The sequence below is a fragment of the Poecile atricapillus genome, chromosome 25, assembly GCF_030490865.1.
Source record: "Poecile atricapillus isolate bPoeAtr1 chromosome 25, bPoeAtr1.hap1, whole genome shotgun sequence".
Classification (NCBI taxonomy): Eukaryota; Metazoa; Chordata; class Aves; order Passeriformes; family Paridae; genus Poecile; species Poecile atricapillus.
The window spans coordinates 1,148,768-1,167,500 of record NC_081273.1 but is presented as its reverse complement, the minus strand read 5'-3'; the positions used below and the strand labels follow the sequence as shown (position 1 = coordinate 1,167,500).

The 18,733-nt window shown below is 56.6% G+C and overlaps 1 protein-coding gene across 3 annotated transcripts in view; it reads right to left on the bottom strand.

The window, feature by feature from the left end:
• The window catches only part of ETS1 (ETS proto-oncogene 1, transcription factor), a 79,542-nt gene that overhangs the window by 36,718 nt on the left and 24,091 nt on the right, over positions 1 to 18,733 (bottom strand). The window contains exon 1 of one of the 3 annotated variants that reach the window (XM_058856953.1): positions 11,652 to 11,941. The exons of the other annotated variants lie outside the window; for them this stretch is intronic. Coding sequence (XP_058712936.1) covers positions 11,652 to 11,721 — 70 coding nt within the window. The 5' untranslated portion in view covers positions 11,722 to 11,941. Of the gene's footprint in view, positions 1 to 11,651; positions 11,942 to 18,733 lie in introns of those variants that run through there. 3 annotated transcript variants of the gene reach the window in all.

Below are 18,733 nucleotides of genomic sequence, written 5' to 3'. Positions count from 1 at the left end.
TCAGCTCCCCCAGTGATGGAGGCCAGGAAGGGGCCTGGGAGAAACCTGGGAACCAAAACTCTGCAGCCCACGCCGGCCTCAGGAACAGCAGTGCCAAAGTAATTTCATTTCACAACTTCCCAGGAACAATTCTCCTGGTTTTATTAATTTGTAAGCAGACAAGAAAACCAACAAAGGAGATTTTCCAGCAGAGCCCCAAGATTAATCCTTTCCACCCCAGGCTGAGCACAGGGCTCCTGGGTTTTGCCCAGATGTGTTACACCATGCAACATCCAGGTTTCCAGGCTCCACAGGCACAGGAGTGAGGCTTTCCCCAGGACCCCAGGAAGTTCTTCATTTCCAGTTCCTACTTCTAGGAAACTTCCCACCAGGGAAGGGACCAGTGCAGGGATTGGGCCAGACCAAACCCTGGGAGGATGAAGGTGGGAGTGAGCTGGGGAAGGCGGCCAAAGACAAGCTGGGCTGCCCCATCAGCCTCAGTCATCCCCATCCCAGAGCCAAGCGTGGTCCAGGATGGGATTATGTCACCTCCTGGCCTCAGCCGGGAAGAGCGAAGGGCAGGCAGGGATAAACCCTCGTGGCTGGAGGTGCTCGGATCTGCCCAGAGGAGCCCTGAGCTTGGAAAGCTCCAGCAGGGCTGGGGAGAGAGGCTGGGACACTCCCCGGCCTCGCATCCACCCCGCGGAGCATCCGGAAGCTATTAAGGAATTACAGGCTCCCTGGCCCCGAGCCCTCCCCGGCAGAAGTGCCTGGGAGCAGATGGTGAAAGGGCTGATTGGATTCGGCTGCTCACGCCAAGAGCAGCCTTAGGAGAGACTCCGTGGAGGAGGGGGCGGCATTTGGGACTCGGGAGCTGGGAGCCCTTGCCAGGAACTCCAGGAATCCTCCATCAACCCTAACGAGGCTGGAGGAGCTTCGGCAGTGACTTGGATGTGTGGTTTGGGGGTGTGAGATTCCCTTGGGAGCTTGGCCCCGAGCTCCTGGTGCTCCAGGAGTGACTCCTCAGTGATCCAAGGCTGGTTCCTCTCCATCTCCAAGGGCACCACATTGGAGCAGCTCCCTTGCAGGGAGGTGGGATGGCCCCAGGAGCTGTGTGATCCCAAGCCTTGGTCCCAGCTGAGGAGGAGGCACAGGAGCTGTCAACCCAACAGCCCTGCCAGCCCCCGGGGCTTTCCTGCCAGAAAAAATGCAGGTGTGTAAAGATCCTTAATTCCCAATTTGGTGTAATCCCACCCCATTCCCAGCACCCATGGGAAGGCACTGGGAATGGGACCAGACCTCCCAAAGAGCCCTCAGAGAGGGATGGAACTCCAGTTACTCTGGATGGGGAGGAGGTGTGGAAAAAAGACCAGGATGAGACAAATATAGGATGAAAAATAGCCAACAGGAGGGGAAAAAAACCCCAAAGGATAAATGTGCTTCGAAAATCTTCTTTGGTGCCAGCCCTCCCAGAGCTGATGCCAGTGCCTGGGCAAAATCACAGACGGAGGAACCAAATTACCTGGCGATGAGGGAAGGGCTTAAACCCTCCCTGGAAAGTGGAGGGGAAGAAAAGGAGGAATGCCCCAAACACCAGCCCAGCCCCAAGCTCTGGGCTCCCTGCCCTGGCCCGCCAGCTCCAGCTCCCCATTCCCCAGGGGGACAGGCATCGGCTCCAAGGCCCCTGTGCCATCCCCTCTCTCCGAATCCATCCCAGTTTTTCCAAGGGAGAAAGATGCAGCGAGTCCCCCCGGAATCCCTGGCGGGCTGCCCGAGGTTGGGAAATCGGGAGCCTGGTCAGGCTCTGCCAGAGGGGCCGGCACGGAGCGCTCCGTGACCGTCAGGGGATCTTTGCCGAGCAATCTTTTCCGAGACAAATCATGAGATTATTTCTTGCCTGGAATTTGCTCCCGCAGCTCCCATCGGCCCCGGACTGCTGAGTCAAGAGACCGCCGGGGCTGTGCCCTCCAGATGAGTAAATAAATTGCCATGGGGAGTGCGGGGGGCCGGGGGGCTGGGATGGGGCAGGGAGGGGACCCGATGACTCCCGAGCTTTGGGCTGGGGATGGATCCCGGCTTGGCAGCAGCGCACGGAATTAGTCACCAGATTAGCGAGCAGTTACACACGCGGCTCACAGGCACATCATCCTCCCCTGCCCTTCCCTTTCCTCCTTTTCGTCCGGGGTTTGATCCCCCTTTTTCCTTCTTTGATTTTTTATATCTTTCAGCCGACCGCTGGCTCTCAGTGAGTGCCTGCGATGGACAGACAGACAGCCAGGGAAGGCAGAAGCGCTTAAAGCCACCAAAGGGGCGGCAAAGGGTCCAGCCCAGGGGTGACACAGCTCAGGCCAGCCCCTCTCAATCCCTTCCCTCTCCATCCCACTGATCCCTTCCCTCTCCATCCCACTGATCCCTTCCCTCTCCATCCCACTGATCCCTTCTCTCCCCATCCCACTGATCCCTTCCCTCCCCATCCCACTGATCCATTCCCTCCCCATCCCACTGATCCCTTCTCTCCCCATCCCACTGATCCCTTCTCTCCCCATCCCACTGATCCCTTCTCTCCCCATCCCACTGATCCCTTCTCTCCCCATCCCACTGATCCATTCCCTCCCCATCCCGCTGTGCTGCTCCGCCGGGCACTCAGGTCATTCTATATATATCTCTCTATATATCTCTATATATATCTATATATATCTATATCTATATAATACATTTATAGGATCCATATGGCCCCGGCTGCTCCGGGCTCAGCTCCTTGGTGTGATTCATCCTGCTGGAAGGTGAACAGGAGCAGGGCTGGGGCCTTTCGTGTTCCGGCCTTTGGAGCCAAATTCAAACCTGGAGCCGCTCAAAGGGGTGCAAAGAGCCCAGTGAGGAGTGGCCCCTCCGCTACCGGGACAGCTCCGAATCCCAAACCCCGCTGCTGCCCTGGAAAGGGGAACTTCCCCAGCCCTGCCAGAACCCGGCACAGCCTCGGACACGGAGCCCAAACTCCCTGGCAACCCTTCCCAAGGACAGGGCTGGGAAATGCCACGGGCTCGGGACACCCGCTCCCAACCTGCTGGGCTCCTCTGCTGCCCGGGGCTGATGCCAGGGATTCAGCAAAGGAGTTTTTCCTCGTTTCCAGCTGCAGACCAGGAGGAATTGCATTTACTGACCTCATGGAGCAGTCTGAGGGATGGAGCAGTTGGGTAACGTGCCTCGAGCACTGGAAAAGAGAAAGCTCTTGGCATTGCGTTTTCAAACCGCTTCTAACAATAATGAGTAAAAAAAGGAGAAAAAAAAGACCCAAATTTCACGTGTCCCACTCCATCTTTTTTTAATTTTCCAGTGGAAAAAGCCAGGACTACTCAGCTTTTGCAAGTTGTTTCTTCAGAGGGTTCAGGTTTCGGTAAACAATTGCTCAAAACTGAAAGGTAAGAAAACAAAAATCCCCTTTGCTGCTTCCAGAGCAGTGACCAAAATTCAGTGGCTTTGCACAAACACACGCAGGCACCTCTGAAAAAAACTTTCATGTGGGTCAAAAAGCCACAATTTGATTATTGTGATAAAAAGTGCTAAGAGGGGGAAAACAACAGAAAACAGCCCCCAAAGCAGTGCCCAGTGTCCAGCTCCAGCTTTTGGGGTCAAAAGCAGCAGCAGCTTCCCTGAGGCAGCAGGGTTATCCTGCAGGGCCATCTCAGGAGAGGTTCCCAGTGGGAATCCCAGCAGGCCCCATCCTGCTGTGCCAGGCACTCTGTCCCCAGGGGATGCTGAACCTCAGGCACCCAGCACCCCCAAACTGGGAATTCCGGGAGCTGGGTGGCTCTGAGCCTGCAGAGGAGCCAGGGAGGAGCCGGGCAGTGGAACACAGGCCAGGGAGGACGGGAATCCTGCAAGAAGAGGGAGACCTGGAGCACCCAGCTGAGGATGCTCCCACCTCCCTGATGCGGTGGAATGGCAGCACTGTGCCTCAGTTTCCCTAAAAACAAGGTCTCATCAAGCCTTTTCTCAACATCTTTTGGGGTCAAAGGCCCCAAAGCTTTTTTCTAAAAGCTTTTACAGAAAAGCCCCAGTCCCTGGGCTCCCCACCAGCCGTGTGAAGAATGCCTTGGAATCACGTCAAGTATTTGAGATGAGATGGGGGGAGAGGGGGCACGGCGAGGGGAGAGGGGGAGCTTTTGACTCCGAGTCTGGCTTCTTTCATCAATCCCACATTCCTGCTCATGCCATCACCCTCCGGGAAAGTGCGACAACCTACAGAATCCATGTGGAGCCAATTTAGAATCCCCTCCGTGTAAGAAAATGCATTTTGTTCATTAACAAGCTCTGGATGCTCAGCTGGGGTGAGGGGGCAGCCTGCAGCCCCACAGCCATCCCAGAGATGTGGGATTCAGGGGGAAGATATCCTACACACAGCTACAGCCCAGAGGAGAGCAGTGCTCCCTGCACACCCTCCCAGGACATTTATTCCAGCCCAAATAACCCCGGGCTCCTGCACAGCCACCTGAGCTGGAGGTCTGTGCCTCTTCTGGCTTTATAGGGAACGTTCAAACATGAGGAAAAAAGCTGGAAAGCAGGGAACTGCTGGAGCAGGGATTGCTGTTGTACCCAGCAGCAGCTGGGAGAATGAATGGGAATTACAGCCCCAGAGCCCAGTTCAGACCCAGACAGAGCCCTGTGACTTTGCACATCCCAATCCACAACCGGGGCTGTCACAATGACTCCAATCCTCATTCCCAAAGCAGAGGGAGCCACAGAAAGGAGGGGATTTTCCTCTCTGGGAAAGCGAGCTGCTGTTTCTCAGTGTGTTTGTGATATTCTTCTGGCAGGTTATATTTATCCACAGGCTCCAGGAACCAGATGTGGGACTGAGAGGCTGTGCTGCAGCAGCTTCCTGCTTTCCTGCAAACACCGGGCCCACCTGCCCTGCACAGAGCAGGACACAGCCTGGGGAGCCAGGAAGCTCAGCAAGGTCAGCACAGCCAAACCCTGCCTGGTCCTGCACAGGGGACATTGCTCCCCTGAGCCTGTGCTGCTCATGGGACACAGGAGCAATCGGGTCTTTGGCAGTTGAGTGAAAAAAACCCCAAAACCTCAACATAAAGATGCAGAGTTTCAGTTCAGAAGAGGCTGAGTAGTCTCACTTCAGTAGTGAGAGCAGGGTTTGTCCCCATCCAGGGCTGCTCCAGCCACCCCTCTGGAGGAGGATGGAACACCTTGGAGCAGCTCTGAGGGCTCTGCCTCCACCTCAGCCCAGCCCTGCAGGGCTCTGCAAGGCAACAACTGCAGCCTGTGAATGGCTCCAGAGCTGGGGGTGGCTGCACTGAGACACCAGGGCTGAGCCTTTGCACCAATTTACAACAGAAACCACCCTGGCAGCACCCAAGGCCAGGCTGGACGGAGCCCTGAGCCACCTGGTCCAGTGTGAGGTGTCCCTGCCCATGGCAGGGGTGGAACTGGATAAGCTTTAAGGACCTTTCCAACCTAAACCATTCTGGGATTCAAGGATTTATTTCTTTTTCTGCCATCTCTGTGCAGCTGGTCCCCAACTCTCTGTCCATCCCAGACTGTCCCTCCCCTATTCCAGGGGATATTCAGGCACAATAAAGCAACTTTAGATTTCCACATTCTCCCATCATTGCCACGGAACCTGGAGGCACAAATCCCCCAAGCTGGGAAGGCTGTGCTGGAGAGGTGAGAGCAGCTCTGCAGGGCTGTGCAGCAGGAGCCATCCCAGCTCCCCAAGGGTCAGGAGACCCAGATCCAGATATCTCCAGAGCCATCTCCCAGCTCTGCCATGGGCAGCACTCAAGTGCTTCCCCCCCTCAAGTTCCACTGCACCTGGGAAAAATGTAGGAGCTCGTAGGAGAATCAATAAATATTTATTGTTTAACCAGCAGTATTTTGACTGGAGATGTAAGCATGGCCCTGTGCCAGGGAAACAAGAGCCTTCTTGGCCAGCGCTGCAAACAAATTTTTGTCTGTATCTCGTTGGAAGATTATAAACTACACAATGAAGGGGGAAAAAAGAAACACAGGCAGCGAGCAGCTTAGTCACGGAAGAGGAACAAAAGAGCTGAGATGGATAACTGTGGCATGGGGTTACAAAAAAAGGGCTGCTGGCCTGAATTTTGGCTGTGAGACAGCTGTGCTGCTCAGATCAGCTGCACACTGTGCCACTGGCTCCTGCTGGGATGGGGCTTGGAGCTGCACCAGGAGGCACTGGAGAGGCCCTGCAATCCACCAGGAACTCCCAGCTAAAAAGCAAACTGGGGAGTGGGGGCTTGGCCTACAGAGGCACAACCTGGCACCTGTGGAATGTCCCAATTCCCACAGGGATCCCCAGTCACAGGGGGATGAATTGTCAAGCCCTGGCTCCAGGGGAATTTTAGTGCTCAAGTAAAGCAGATCAGCCCCCCTTGTGCACCTCCTCAGTGTCCTGGCACTCTCCTACCCAGCACAGGGGCTCCACCAAGCAAAATTTGTCAGGCTGGAGGGTGCCAGAGCTCCATCCTTTGGATCAGGGACAGCAGTGACACTTTCTGTCCTAAATCATGCAATTTCCCCACCTTGTGCCATGCAAGGACCAGCTGACAGTGAGAAAAGGAAAAGATTCCCCTTATCTGGGACAGATTTACTCGGATTTGTTCCCTTCTTCCTCAGAATCCCAGTGGATCCTGGTGCCACAACTGCAAGAGCCAGTTCACATCCCTGGCATGGTTTTACAGCCAGCTCAGGGTTTAATCTATGGGACAAAATCTATGGCACCCTAAACCTGGTCCAGCTGCCCCCAGCTCCTCACACAGCATCCAGAGGGTGCAGCCACTGCACTTCCACAGCAGCAAATCCAGAGCTGCCTCCCAGAGCAGCTGGGGCTGCCCCATCCCTGGATGTGTCCAAGGCCAGGCTGGACAGGGCTTGGAGCCCCCTGGGCTCGTGGGAGGAATGATGAGATCTTTGAGGATTCCAACCCAAACCATTCTGGGATTCTGTGATAATCCCATGGCAAAGCTCAGAGTGCCACTGTCTGCTGGAGTCACAGCCACTCGCTGCCAGCAATCTGCTCTGGATTTGGGAGCGCAGGAAGTCTCAGGATGTCTCAGCACTCGCTTGGGAGAGCTGGAGTGCAGCATTCCAGCGTGAGCCTGTGTTATCCCTGCATTCTGCAAGGCCCATCAAAGCATGGCACGCTGTAATTACATGGCAAATTAGGGGCCACTTCATGTAAGGACACTGTAATTACACACTCGGTGCGTGCTTTGGGGCGTTCGGGATGGAGACGTGAAGCAGGGGATTTGCTCCTGTTCCCTGGAAATCTCCCTCCCTGTACCCAGGTTAAAAATCAGGGATGTGCTTTGGTGGAAGGGTCCCTGAAGGACAACTCCACGAGCTGCCCTCTTTCCACCCCTTTTCTGAGCTTTGGTGAGAAGCCGACACTAAAAAAGCTGAAGCTGGTGGCAGCCAAGTGCAGCCAGTCCCCCCCCCGGGAACCTCTCATTCCCGCATCCCGGCTGGATACCACAGTAATGGGCATTTTGTCAGCACATACAGAGGTAATTGCTCTTCTTCAGCTGAGTTCTCACCTCCTCCGCAGACAATCAGCACCGAAAATGCGAGAGCAGCCCCAAGCCCTCCATTTCTGAGCCTCAGCCTCGCTGCTGATCATTCCAGCCCACACAGAGCATCCCCAGCTCTCACCTCGGCTGCCCTGCCGAGCAAAGCATTCCAAAAAATCCGGGTGCAGTTCCCTGCATCCCTGGAAACATCAATGAGTGCTTTCCCTTCGCCTGGGTGTTCCTGGGAGGAGAGGTGAGCGTTCTCCCGGCCCCACTGAGGCAGAGGAAGGGACAGAGAACCTGCCAGAGCAGGAGGGACATGCTGGGGTTCTCTGCTGTGTTTTATCCTGCGGGGAAAGAAAACCTGGCCATGCCTGTCAGCCTGTCAGCAGCAGGGAAACTGAGTCACACAGCAGCTTACACAGCTGGAGGGCTCAGCCCTGCGAGGATAATGAAGGATCAAACCTTTCTTTTTGGATGAGAATAATGTCCCAAGTCTCTGAGCACTTTTACCCCGACCAGCTCAGCAAACTGTCCCTGGCTGGCCGCACTGATCCGGCTGGGAGCCCGTTCTGTGCATACCTGGGAGCCAGGGATGGCAAACCTGGCCTCCCTAGACAAGGCAGAGCACAGAATGAAGGGTCCCCTCCTAAAACCTAAAGAAGAAGGATTTTCTCTGCCACTTGCCCACGGCGAGGCCCTGTGGAGGAGCTCTGCATTTGCCAGGCTCGCTTTAATGCGAACTCCCTTGTTTGTGCTGAAAATGAAAGCAAAGGCTGACCTGGCTGTGGGAAGGGGGAGAAGCACAATTCAGGCAGGTCCTACATCCAAAAGCAGCAGGGAAGCTGTGTAGGAGCTTCCCTGTACCCTGCACCACCACAGCAGGAGAACCAGAATCTTACAGACGTTTGGGTTGGAAGGGAAAATCTTACTTCAGCCCTAAGTGATGTTTGTCCCAAATCCTAAACAGAGGGAAAGGTTCTTGCCAGATAAAAACACACCCCTGGGATGCCACCCACGCACAGGCCAATGGAAACAACGTGTCCATGTCCCAGCTGTCCTCAGGGTAGGCATGGGAAGAGCCGAAAAGCCGAAAAGTCCGGATTTCTGTGCTGTGTGTGCACAGAGCAAATCCTTTTTCCAGGAACAAACCCAACCCCTGCTCCGTAACACACCTCCAGGGAAAGGAGGCAAAAGGAGGGCTGGATGCAGGATGGGGAGCTCAGCATTCCTGCTCCACCTGGGATAGCCAGGAACCACATCTGGGATTACAGCTCTGGTACCTCAGGGTGGCAAATCCGCAGCTTCCTGAGCAAGAAATGAGCACTTGAGAGCCCCAGTTCCAGCAAGGGCTGGGGAGCTGCTTCCCACTCTGCCCACAGGCAGCAAATGCAGCTTGGCAGAGCTGCAGGGAACAAAGTGGTTTGTGGAGGGCAGCATTCACCAACCCCCAGGTGAAGTTCCCCTTGGGGTTGAATTTTACATGGTTTGGGGTTTTACTGTTTCAGAAAATGTCCCACCAACCACTGGTGGATCAGCCATGTATGTACAACCACAAGTGATGTTACCACCCTCTCTATCACATCCTCATAAAAATATCACACAGAATTGCATCTTGAAAGAGAACCCACCCCCATGGGGCTGAGGCTCTGACCTGCTCATCTCACTCACACATTCCCCCTGGTAACAGCGGGGGTGGAGGGGGTGGATTTGGCTTCAGAAGCTTTCTACAACTTCACATCCCTTCCAGTTTATTTTTAAACCCTTTGGACACACTACAAATCTCCCCAGAGTTTTACAGGCAGAGGTGTGGGGTGCAGCAGGGTTTGGTTTGGGGGGTGAGAGGGGACAGAGGCACAGATTCATGGGGCATCAGGCACCTGGCACATCAAACATCCTGCACAACTGAAATCCTTTGGCTGCAGGGACCCTGCCCAAGGTTAACCCCATGGACAACATCTGGCACAGCTGCTTTGTGAAGAGAAAAGGAGCTGGAGTCCTTCTCAACCCATTTTGGAGTTAAGGACAGTGGGGACATTTGTGTGAGATTCAGGGCTGAAGAAGCCATCAGGAGCAGATGAGCCCTCCAGAGAGAAGTGTCGTTCCCTCCCCGCGGCACTGCTGGATCCCAGGAACACAACCCAGCAGCATCCACACTCCTTCCCTCACCATCAATCCCACCAAACCAGAAAGCTGCAGTGTTCTCTCTGAGTTGGAGGGGAAATGAGGTTAAGCCAGCTAATTGACAGCACTGACCTTTGTGGCTCCCAGCGAGCGCAGCCACCAGCACAGGAGCGGCTGCAGCTGAGGCTGATGGGGTGGCAGCTCTTTTCTACCTCTTGGGTTGGTGTTTTTCAGAGCTCTTCCTGCCCAAGTTTAAATTTTGGGTCAGCTCTAAGAACTATTTGCTGACATCAGCTGCAGAAGAGCTTTCAGGGACAGAAGAAAATGAACTTAAGGCAGGGTGAAACTCTGAGTCCTCCCTTCAGGCACCAGGGAATTCCACTGCTCCAGGGCTCAGGCACCCAGAGCACCCAGAGCCTCCGTGGGAGCTCTCACCCATGCCAGGAGAGTGCAAATTTAAACAGCTACTCTGGAGTGAAAAGCCAAGCCTATCCCTGATGGTCCAGGTGTTTATTCCTATCCCATTTTCCTCCCCTCCAAGCAAACAGGCTGCCCTCAGAGGCTGAAGGGCAGGAATGAGTGTTCACCAAAGTTTTAGGAAATAGGCACAAACAGGTCCTCAGCTCCACTCCAGCCTCTCCTTTCAGCCGTGTAGGTGCATCCTCAGCATCCCTGGGGCATTTTGAAGCCGAGTGCTCCCCATCCCACAGCTGGGAGCCGGGCTCAGCCGTGCTGCCGGGGCAGGGAGCACGGCAGGCTCTGAGCAGCACAGCGGGCTGCCTGCAGCCAGGGAGGGTGGCAGGAGGGATGCCAAGGGAGACTCTCCTGCACTGGGCACTCCATAGCCCATGGATGGCTGATGCCCAGGCAGCACCACCTCTGCAGCCCAGCATCTACTGAAGGCTAAGCACCAACCCTTGTGCGGCTCCAGCACTCAGCTGTCATTTTATTTCCACATGCAGCCCAAAATCCCAGTGTCTGCAAGAGCTGTGCCTCCCTTCTGGCTTTCCTAGAAACTTCCTAACCAGCAGCAAAACGTTCAACTCAATCTTTAATTTGATTTTCTTCACCACACCGGCGCTGCACAAAATCCAGCAAACTTTCAGTTTGGGCAGTGGGAATTGCAGCAGGGAAAGATGAAGCAACAGGGCTCGTTTTATGCAGAAAAAAGGGTTGTTGGTTTTTGGTTTTTTTCCTGCGGGCACTCCAAGTTTCATCCTCCACCTCGCCTGGGCAGGGCAGAGAGGAGTTGAGCGCCCGGGGTCAGCGAGCAGGCGGACGCCACCAGTGTGTGAACAGCAGCCCTTATTCTAGTCAGGGCTCGGCTCGGAGCAGTAACCACAGCCAGCAGCAGCTGAACTCGCCGCTACAACACACAAAAAAACCCTTCTCGCTCCCTTCAGTAATGCGTTGCCTTCTTCACCCTCCCTCCGCACATTTCTCCGGCTCCAAAAGGGCGAAAATAAAATGAAGGCGGCGGGTTTTCCTGGATTAAGGCGCTAAACCCAGAACAGTTCCCGCTGGAGTTGTGTTTCCCAAACAGCACGAGTGCTTGGACCACACAAATCATCTGCAGCGAGGGCTGGGGGAGCGCACATCCCGGCTGAGGACGGGAACAGGCGGGGAGCCCTGGGGAGCGCATCCCTCCTGCCTCCCCGCCGGACGGGCTTCCCTACATCCCGCCAAGGATGCCAGGAGCGCGATGGAAGGAGGCTGGAGGGGCGGCGGGGTGGATTTTAAGAGAAGGAAGGGGATGGAAAGTCATAAAAGCGCTCGCAAAGTCAATTCGCCTTCGGCAGCGGGCAGAGCCCGGGCGGCGCCGCTGCGCTGCGACTTGGGGTGCGCTCAGCGTTCCCTTCCGAAAGAAACCCCCAAAAACCCCCACACCGACCTCTCTGAGCACCCCAGCGGTGAAGCCTCTCCCCCCCGGGCAAAGCTCTCCCGGTTCCGCGGGGAGAAGGGGCCGGGGCTGCGCGGAGCGGGGCGCGGAGGGGACACTGCGCTCACCGGGGGACGGGAAGAGCTCGATGTCCACCTTCTCCGTCTTGATGATGGTCAGATCCACCGCCGCCTTCATGGCTGGGGCAGCGCCGCGGGGGCGTCGCGCCGGGAGCGGGGGGCGGCGGCTGAGCCCCGCCGAGAGCGGAGCGGAGCTCCCGGGGCAGCGCGGCCGGCGCTGCCTGCCTCCTCCCGCTGCTCTTCTTCCTCTTCCTCCTCCTCCTCCTTCCTTCCTCCCTTCCTCCCGCGCTCCCTCGCTCCGCTCCCGGCTGCGCTCCCCGCTCCGCTCCGCTTCGCCCGTCCCCGCCGCCGCCGCCCCGGCCGGGCTGAGCCGAGGGGAGGGCGCTGGGCCGGCCCCGAGCGGTGACAGCGGCGGGAGGGAGGGGAGGGAGGGGAGGGAGGGAGAGGAGGGACCCGCCCCGCCCCGCCCCGGAGGCGGCCCCGGCCCCGGCGCTGCGGGGAGCGGAGCCGGCGCTGCCGGGAGAACGGGGACCGGGGATGGAGCGGGGACCGGGGATGGAGCGGGGGACCGGGGATGGAGCGGGGGACCGGGGATGGAGCGGGGCTCCGGGGACGGAACGGGGGTCCCGGGATGGAGCGGGGGTCCCGGGATGGAGCGGGGGTCCGGGCATGGAGCGGGGCTCCGGGCATGGAGCGGGGGCAGCGCACCCAGGGCCTCTGCTCGCATCCCGGCCCCCAAACACGACGGGATAAGAGTCTGAGCACGCTGGCTGCAGGCAGCCCTGGCTGGAGCCGCTGCCCGAAACCGATGGTTGAAACCGGGCCAGTTGTCTTCACCGTGCCTGTCTCGACATGAAGCGCTGCCTTTCACACTCACCCCTTCAGCTCCCATCACCCCTTCACGCTCACATCATCTCCTCACATTTCCATCACCCCTTCACGTTCCCATCATCCCTGCTGGAGCAGCCTGATCCTCTCCCACCCACGAGCACATCCAAGCTCCGGGGCACAGCCAGGGCAGAGCAGTGCACGCTGTGCTGTGCTGGGTGACAGCCAGGGGTGCTTGTTCCCAGGCCTGCTTGGTACAGGTGGGAGGCCAAAGACAGCTGGGAACCGACTGCATAAAAAGCATCTTTAAGATGCAAGATGAGTGTCAAGCCAGCACGGCATGGAGTTAACAGAAGAATATCGGTTTTCACATGAAATCTATTTGATTGTATTTAGGTAGCACAAACTTCAGACCACAAACGGCACAGCAGAAGGAGAGTATGACTCACAGATGTCAGCTTACCGGTAGGGAGAAAAAAAGTCATTAGCAACCAGCTCTTGTGGTTCTGTCACTCCGAAAGTCTTTAACAGCTTCCGACTCTGGCACAGATCAGGCTGCTCTCATCAAAGATGGGCTCGAGTGAGCACAGGCCCGCAGGAGCAGCTGCCCAGGGTCACAGTCACTGCCCAGCCCTTAGGGTGGACCAGGGTCTCGCTTGCAAACACCCCTGAAACCTCCCAAGGCCCCGAAAGATGAGCTGCAGATGCAAACGTTGCAGCTCAGATTATTTTGCTTCGGCAGCGGGGCCTTTCTCAGCCACCACGGGCGTATTTATAGCAGGAGAGTTTGTGCAACTGAAAGAAGCTGCGAGGTGCCGGGGCCAGACGAGGAGAGCCAGCTCTGGCTGCACACACAGCTTGGCCAAGGCAAGGAGCAGCAGGAGAGCTGAGAGCTGGCAAAGCTGGACAGGGAGCCCAAAGTTCATCTTCCTCACTCAGTGACAACCTCTCACGTTCCCAGTTTTACAGGCAATCTTGTTTCCAATTTACTTGCAAGATCAGTTCTGGGCAAGCTATTCCTGCAGCAGTGGAGGAATTTGCTGTGATGAAAAACCTTCCTCCACTGATTCCCGAGGGCTCGGGAGAACCTGAGCCGTGCTCAGAGCACAGGGCTGGAAACCTCAGCTGGAGGTTTGAAACCTACCACAGGAATGAACCTGGAAATCCGGAGGTGGGAAGAGGATGGCTGCAAGGATAAAATGTGGTCCCTCCCGGGGACAGGATCACGTGCTTGCACCTGCCCTCAGTTTGGGTTTCTTTCTTCCCCATACAGCAACGATTGAAAGAAGAAACTAGAGAGAGAAGATTTAGCAGAATGTTCCTAGTTGAAAATCAAAAGGGGATTCAGGAGAAACAGCTGCCTTTCTGTCTGATCTCTGATCCCTCCAGAGCAGGCTTGGGAAGAGAAACCTGATGCAGTTATCAGAGCCGCCAATCCTTCCCTTCCCGCGCTGGGCCGGGCTGGGGTCCCACAGCAGGGAGAGGAGGGGGCTGCCTGGGGGTGCCTGGGGGTGTCTGGGGGTGCCTGGGGCTGCCTGGGGCTGCCTGGGGGTGCCTGGGGGTGCAGCTGGCTGCCGGAGCCATCAGAAGGCACCTGCAGTCCCAGTGACCCCCCCTGCACACACCACAGCCCCAGGAGCCACACGGAGCAGGAGGAGCTGGGGGTCACTGGGACTCACCCAGCAGGATGGGACAGGCTGCTGGTGGCACACGGCATGAGGCTCTCCTGGGCACAGAGGCCCTGGATGGAGCCACCACAGATCGGGATACAGCAACACAGGAGGCAGCCCTGAGGTGTCTCTGCTCTAGCCTTGCTCCCTGGGCTGATGCTTTTGGCTCAGTGTTACAGCCTCGAGGACTGGCTGAAATCCAGGGCACCTGTACTGGAGATTCTTCTCTTCTGGACCTGGACAGAGGCTCTAACAAAGACCTTTCTCACAGCTTGCGTGGTTTTAATTAGGAGAGATCCACACGCTCCTGGCATCCTGGCTGAGCCCTGATCCCACAAAGCCAGTGTCACTGAGCCCAGCTTGGTGCAGGATGGCTGCAGAGGAGCTCTGAGCTTTGCCTCACCCCCTTGTGCCTCCCCAAACCTGTGGTCCATTTTGCTGGTGCAAGGCATGGCAATCCCTACACACAGGGAAACTGGAAATGCTTCCAAAAGTAACACCGGGGTAAAAATCCCCAAAGGGGAGGAAGAGAGCAGAGTGGCTGTGGACAGAGGTTTCCTCCCAGGGCAGCTGAACCTCTCCTTCGAACTCCATCCCAGCAGCCGCCTTAATTTGTGTTCACTTCAGAGCTGCAACATGAAAGCCCTGGCTCTGAGCTCCAGCTGAGCCGCTCAATGGCTCAGTGTTCACAGAAGGCATGGAAGGAATCCATTGATTAGTTTCTTCAGCTGGGATGTGACCATTCCGAGTCCAAGACCTGCCAAACATGACTTCGCCTCAGCAACTGGTTCCTATTTGCTGCTCTCAGGCTTTAGGAAAATCTTTCCTCTTCCCCATCCAAGTCTCACCCTCGTTTTCCACTGTGTCGCTCTGGAGCGTTAATGTCCATTCAGGCTCTGTCCGGGAGGGAGGATGAGGGGCTGGAGAAGGCCCTGCAGCCCCAGGATGGGCGATAACCATCTGTCCTCCCTGCCAACAAAGAAAGGATGGGCAGTAATGCCCCATTGTTCCTCGGGCTCCCGACTAACCTTGGCTTAACGGAACAATAATAATTATTGTTCATTTAGCACTGAGGAAAGGTGTTAGGAGCCTTTGCTGTGATTTCAGACTGCAAGGACGGCACTGCCATCACCTCTCTCCTGGCTGGGACGGCTCTTTCACTTCTCCACGGCCAAATTCACTCCTGTCCCAGCCCAGGGCAGCTGCTGACTCTCCTTCAGATGTCGTGGAGCTGGGGCAGCTTCTCCTATCCCTCACATTTCCCCATTCTCATTCCTGCCGGAATTAGGTGTAACTCCTGATCTGGAGAGGGAGGTTTTCCGAGCACTGCTGCTCCCAAAAGCTGGGGTGAAATACAACGGCCACGTAATAACGTGGAACATCCATCCAGCAGTAATGGCCAGGAAATGAAGAACACCATATCCAATTAAAACTGCAGGGGGATATTTATGGCAGAACGTAATTAGCCACATTGGAGCCTTCCCCAAAACTGCCATGGGATTTTTAATGACCGCGAGCGGTCAGGGATTAGGTTTGATGTTTTGTCAAGTAAACAATACCCAGAGGGCATGAGACAAAAATCGGGAGCAAAGGGGAAAGGAAAAAGAAAATAATAAAAAAAACCCAACAAAACAAAACAACAAAAAAAAAAGTGTCCTGCAATTCCAGGGAGAAACGGAGACATGAAAGGATTTATCGTAACGGGGACATTGTTGGAAGGAGCAGCAGCCACCACTCCAAGAAAGGAAAGAGCAGGGAGGTGGCCCTGGGTGTGGAGGTGGCCCTGTGCAATGAGAGGAAAGAGCAGGCAGCTGCCACGGCCGTTCCCCTGGGAGAGACCTTTCCTGGAATTTAAAATGATACGAGAAATTCTTTCAAGCGCCGTAATAGCTGGGAAGTATTGGAGTATTTCGGTAGGAGGAGGCTGGGTTAGCCCTGCTGACTCCAGCCCCGGTTTTTGGCTGGGGCATGGAAGCAGGGCTCGGTAGCGGCACATCCTGCGGGCCCGGGCCGCTCCCCCAGCCCCAGGGCTCCCGGAGGTGATGCCCATGGCCGTGCCCCGAGCGTGGCTCCCCCGTGCCCCACATGTGGCCGCGGGGTCCCCTCGCTGGGGGCTGCAGGCACGGACGGTGCCTGGGCGCTGGCGGCAGGAGAAGCAGGGCAGTGTTCCCGCTGGGATCAGCGCAGTGTTCCCGCTGGGATCTCCAGCCCCGAGCCATCGCTGCCACAATGCGCTCCTGTGAGCCACTGTCCCCGGCCTCCGAGCCTCCGCGGCTCCGGCTCTCATTAAGAGCCGGCGGGGAGGGCTCACAAAAGCCGCTTTGTGGCCAGCGGGGGTCAGGGCTCGGCACACGGAGATCAGCCGGCAGATCAGCCCTGTCCACGCCGGGAGAGCCGAGCGAGCCCCGCAGGCTGCTTCAGCATCTCCAAGTGCCTCCCGCTCCCGGCTCCCCAGAGCTGCTCATCCCGCACCCGAGGGGCTGCTCCGGGCTCCGCCAGTGCCATCCTGACGGGAATTCTGTCGCCGGGGCTGCTGGCACTCGCTCGTGGCCCTGCTGGAAGAAGCAGCTGAATGGAAAATCCTCGTAAGCCGCTGTTTGCTCTCCGGACATTCTCCCTCTCCCCTCCAGGCACAGCCCTGAGCTCGTGGCGAGCACATCCTGGAGGGTTTTGCTGTTGAACTCCGATATTCTCAATTACACCGAGCATGTGCAGCCCATACACATCAAATCTCACCTGCAGGACACCTCTCTCGCCTTTGCTCTCTCCCTGGCCTCAGATCTCTCTCCTTCAGAGCACAGAGCATCTCAGATTTATCAGCACAGCTCTGCTTGTGGCTGCGCTCTTGGCATTCTCCAGTCTCTCCTTACTGAACTGATCCCTGGTAGCCCTTGAAATTCCCTTCCCTGGGATACTCGAGGCATTGCTCAGAAATGGTCTCCTGACAGCCAGACTGTGATCACTGACACTTACCCACCCTTTCCATCTTTCAAAAACCCATCTCCACCAAAACACCACCCACGGCTTCACCAAACACCGAGGGGCAGCCACATTTCACTTTATCAAGGTCCAAGAGACACATAGGCACCTCCCAAGGGAGCCCAGCTCCGAGCTCTGGTATAGAATCCACAGCCTGAGAAGTGGCAGACACCAGGAAAATCCCAGGCTCAGTTGGAAGTGATCAGCCCAGGAAAATAAACCACGGGACTGCAGTGAGCCCCAGGGTAACACCGAGGCGGGGACAGAGGGGTTCAAGTGATGGAACACAAGTGACGGTCACATTTCCACCTTCATGCCTCCATCCCTTTCTTTAATGACATTTTCTCCCTTCCCAAGGAGCTGGGAGTTCAGCAGTCCCAAAGGAAAAGCTCAGGGGGCTGGGGACCGTGATGGGGCCTCCAAAAAGAGATTTGAGGGGAGAGCTCAGGAGAGAGAACTGGGATTTCCATCCCTTGTTCCACAGGACCCTGGGAGGCAAAACCAACCAAGATCCAACAGCCAAGGTCCCTCCGTCCCAAAGCACCGTCCCAGCAAGGTGAGGGGACAGGTGCACACAGCCTGGAGAGATAATTCAGGGCTGGGCACGGTTATCCCGTGTACACCGTGCCCAGAGCTCGGGAATTCCGGGCTGAGAACCGCAGCCCTGGAGCTGCTCTCGGCAGAGAGGCTGTGCCAGCAGAGCCATCCTGGGGTGAGGAATCCGCCTGCAAACGCGTCCCAAAGAGGGAAAACCTCCTCTCCCGCAATTGTCCGCGCTTGGCAACCTGGCCCGGCAGTGAATAAACGCCAGGGAAATATTCCTCCCTACACGTGTTTGGGTTTTTCGGGGTGGTTTTCTTGGCCGCCGCTCCTGGCTCTGCAACAATGCCCGGCTTGTTCGGCCCCGCGCTGCGGGCCAGGCTTGAATGGATCTGTCTAAAGCTATAAGCGGGCAGCCCCTGGGCTCTGCGAGATCACAGAGCCCACGCTGGGGCTGAACAAAGCCCCCGCTATTTCCCAACAATTAGCCCGGCTAAAAGGACATCTATCTCCTGCCATCAGAGGCACCACGTGCCTCCCAGGCAGCCCATTGTACAGCTAATTAAATAACACGCCTCTCTCCCCGGGAGCGTCTCCTGATTAGCTCGCCGAGGCCCTAAATCCTCGCGGGTGTGAATGGGAGCAGCTGCTGGGCTGGAGCTGCGGCTCCCGAGGGGATGTCTTCACCCCGGGACAGCCACGGGCAGCAGCGCCGGAGATTTCAGGATTTTAAGGGACCCTAAAGCCCACGAGGTGCCACCCCTGCCCTGGGCAGCGACACCTTCCCCTGTCCCAGGCTGCTCCAAGCCCCGTCCGACCTGGCCTTGGACACTGCCAGGGAAGGGGCAGCCACAGCTTCTTTGTGCCACCCTCCCAGGGATTATCTCCTTCCCAATATCCCATTAAACCCACCCTCCTCCCGTCTGAAGCCATTCCCTCGTCCCATCTTCAGGAAGCTGCTGAACAGAGATCCTGGGCTCCCAGGAGGGTTCAGCACACGCTGCTTCCCTATCCACCTCACAAAAGCCATCAAAACAGATGATTTGTCTATTATTTTTCATGCTTTGCTGGTGGCTCAAGGAAAAAAATCAGATGCAAATATTTTTTCTAAAT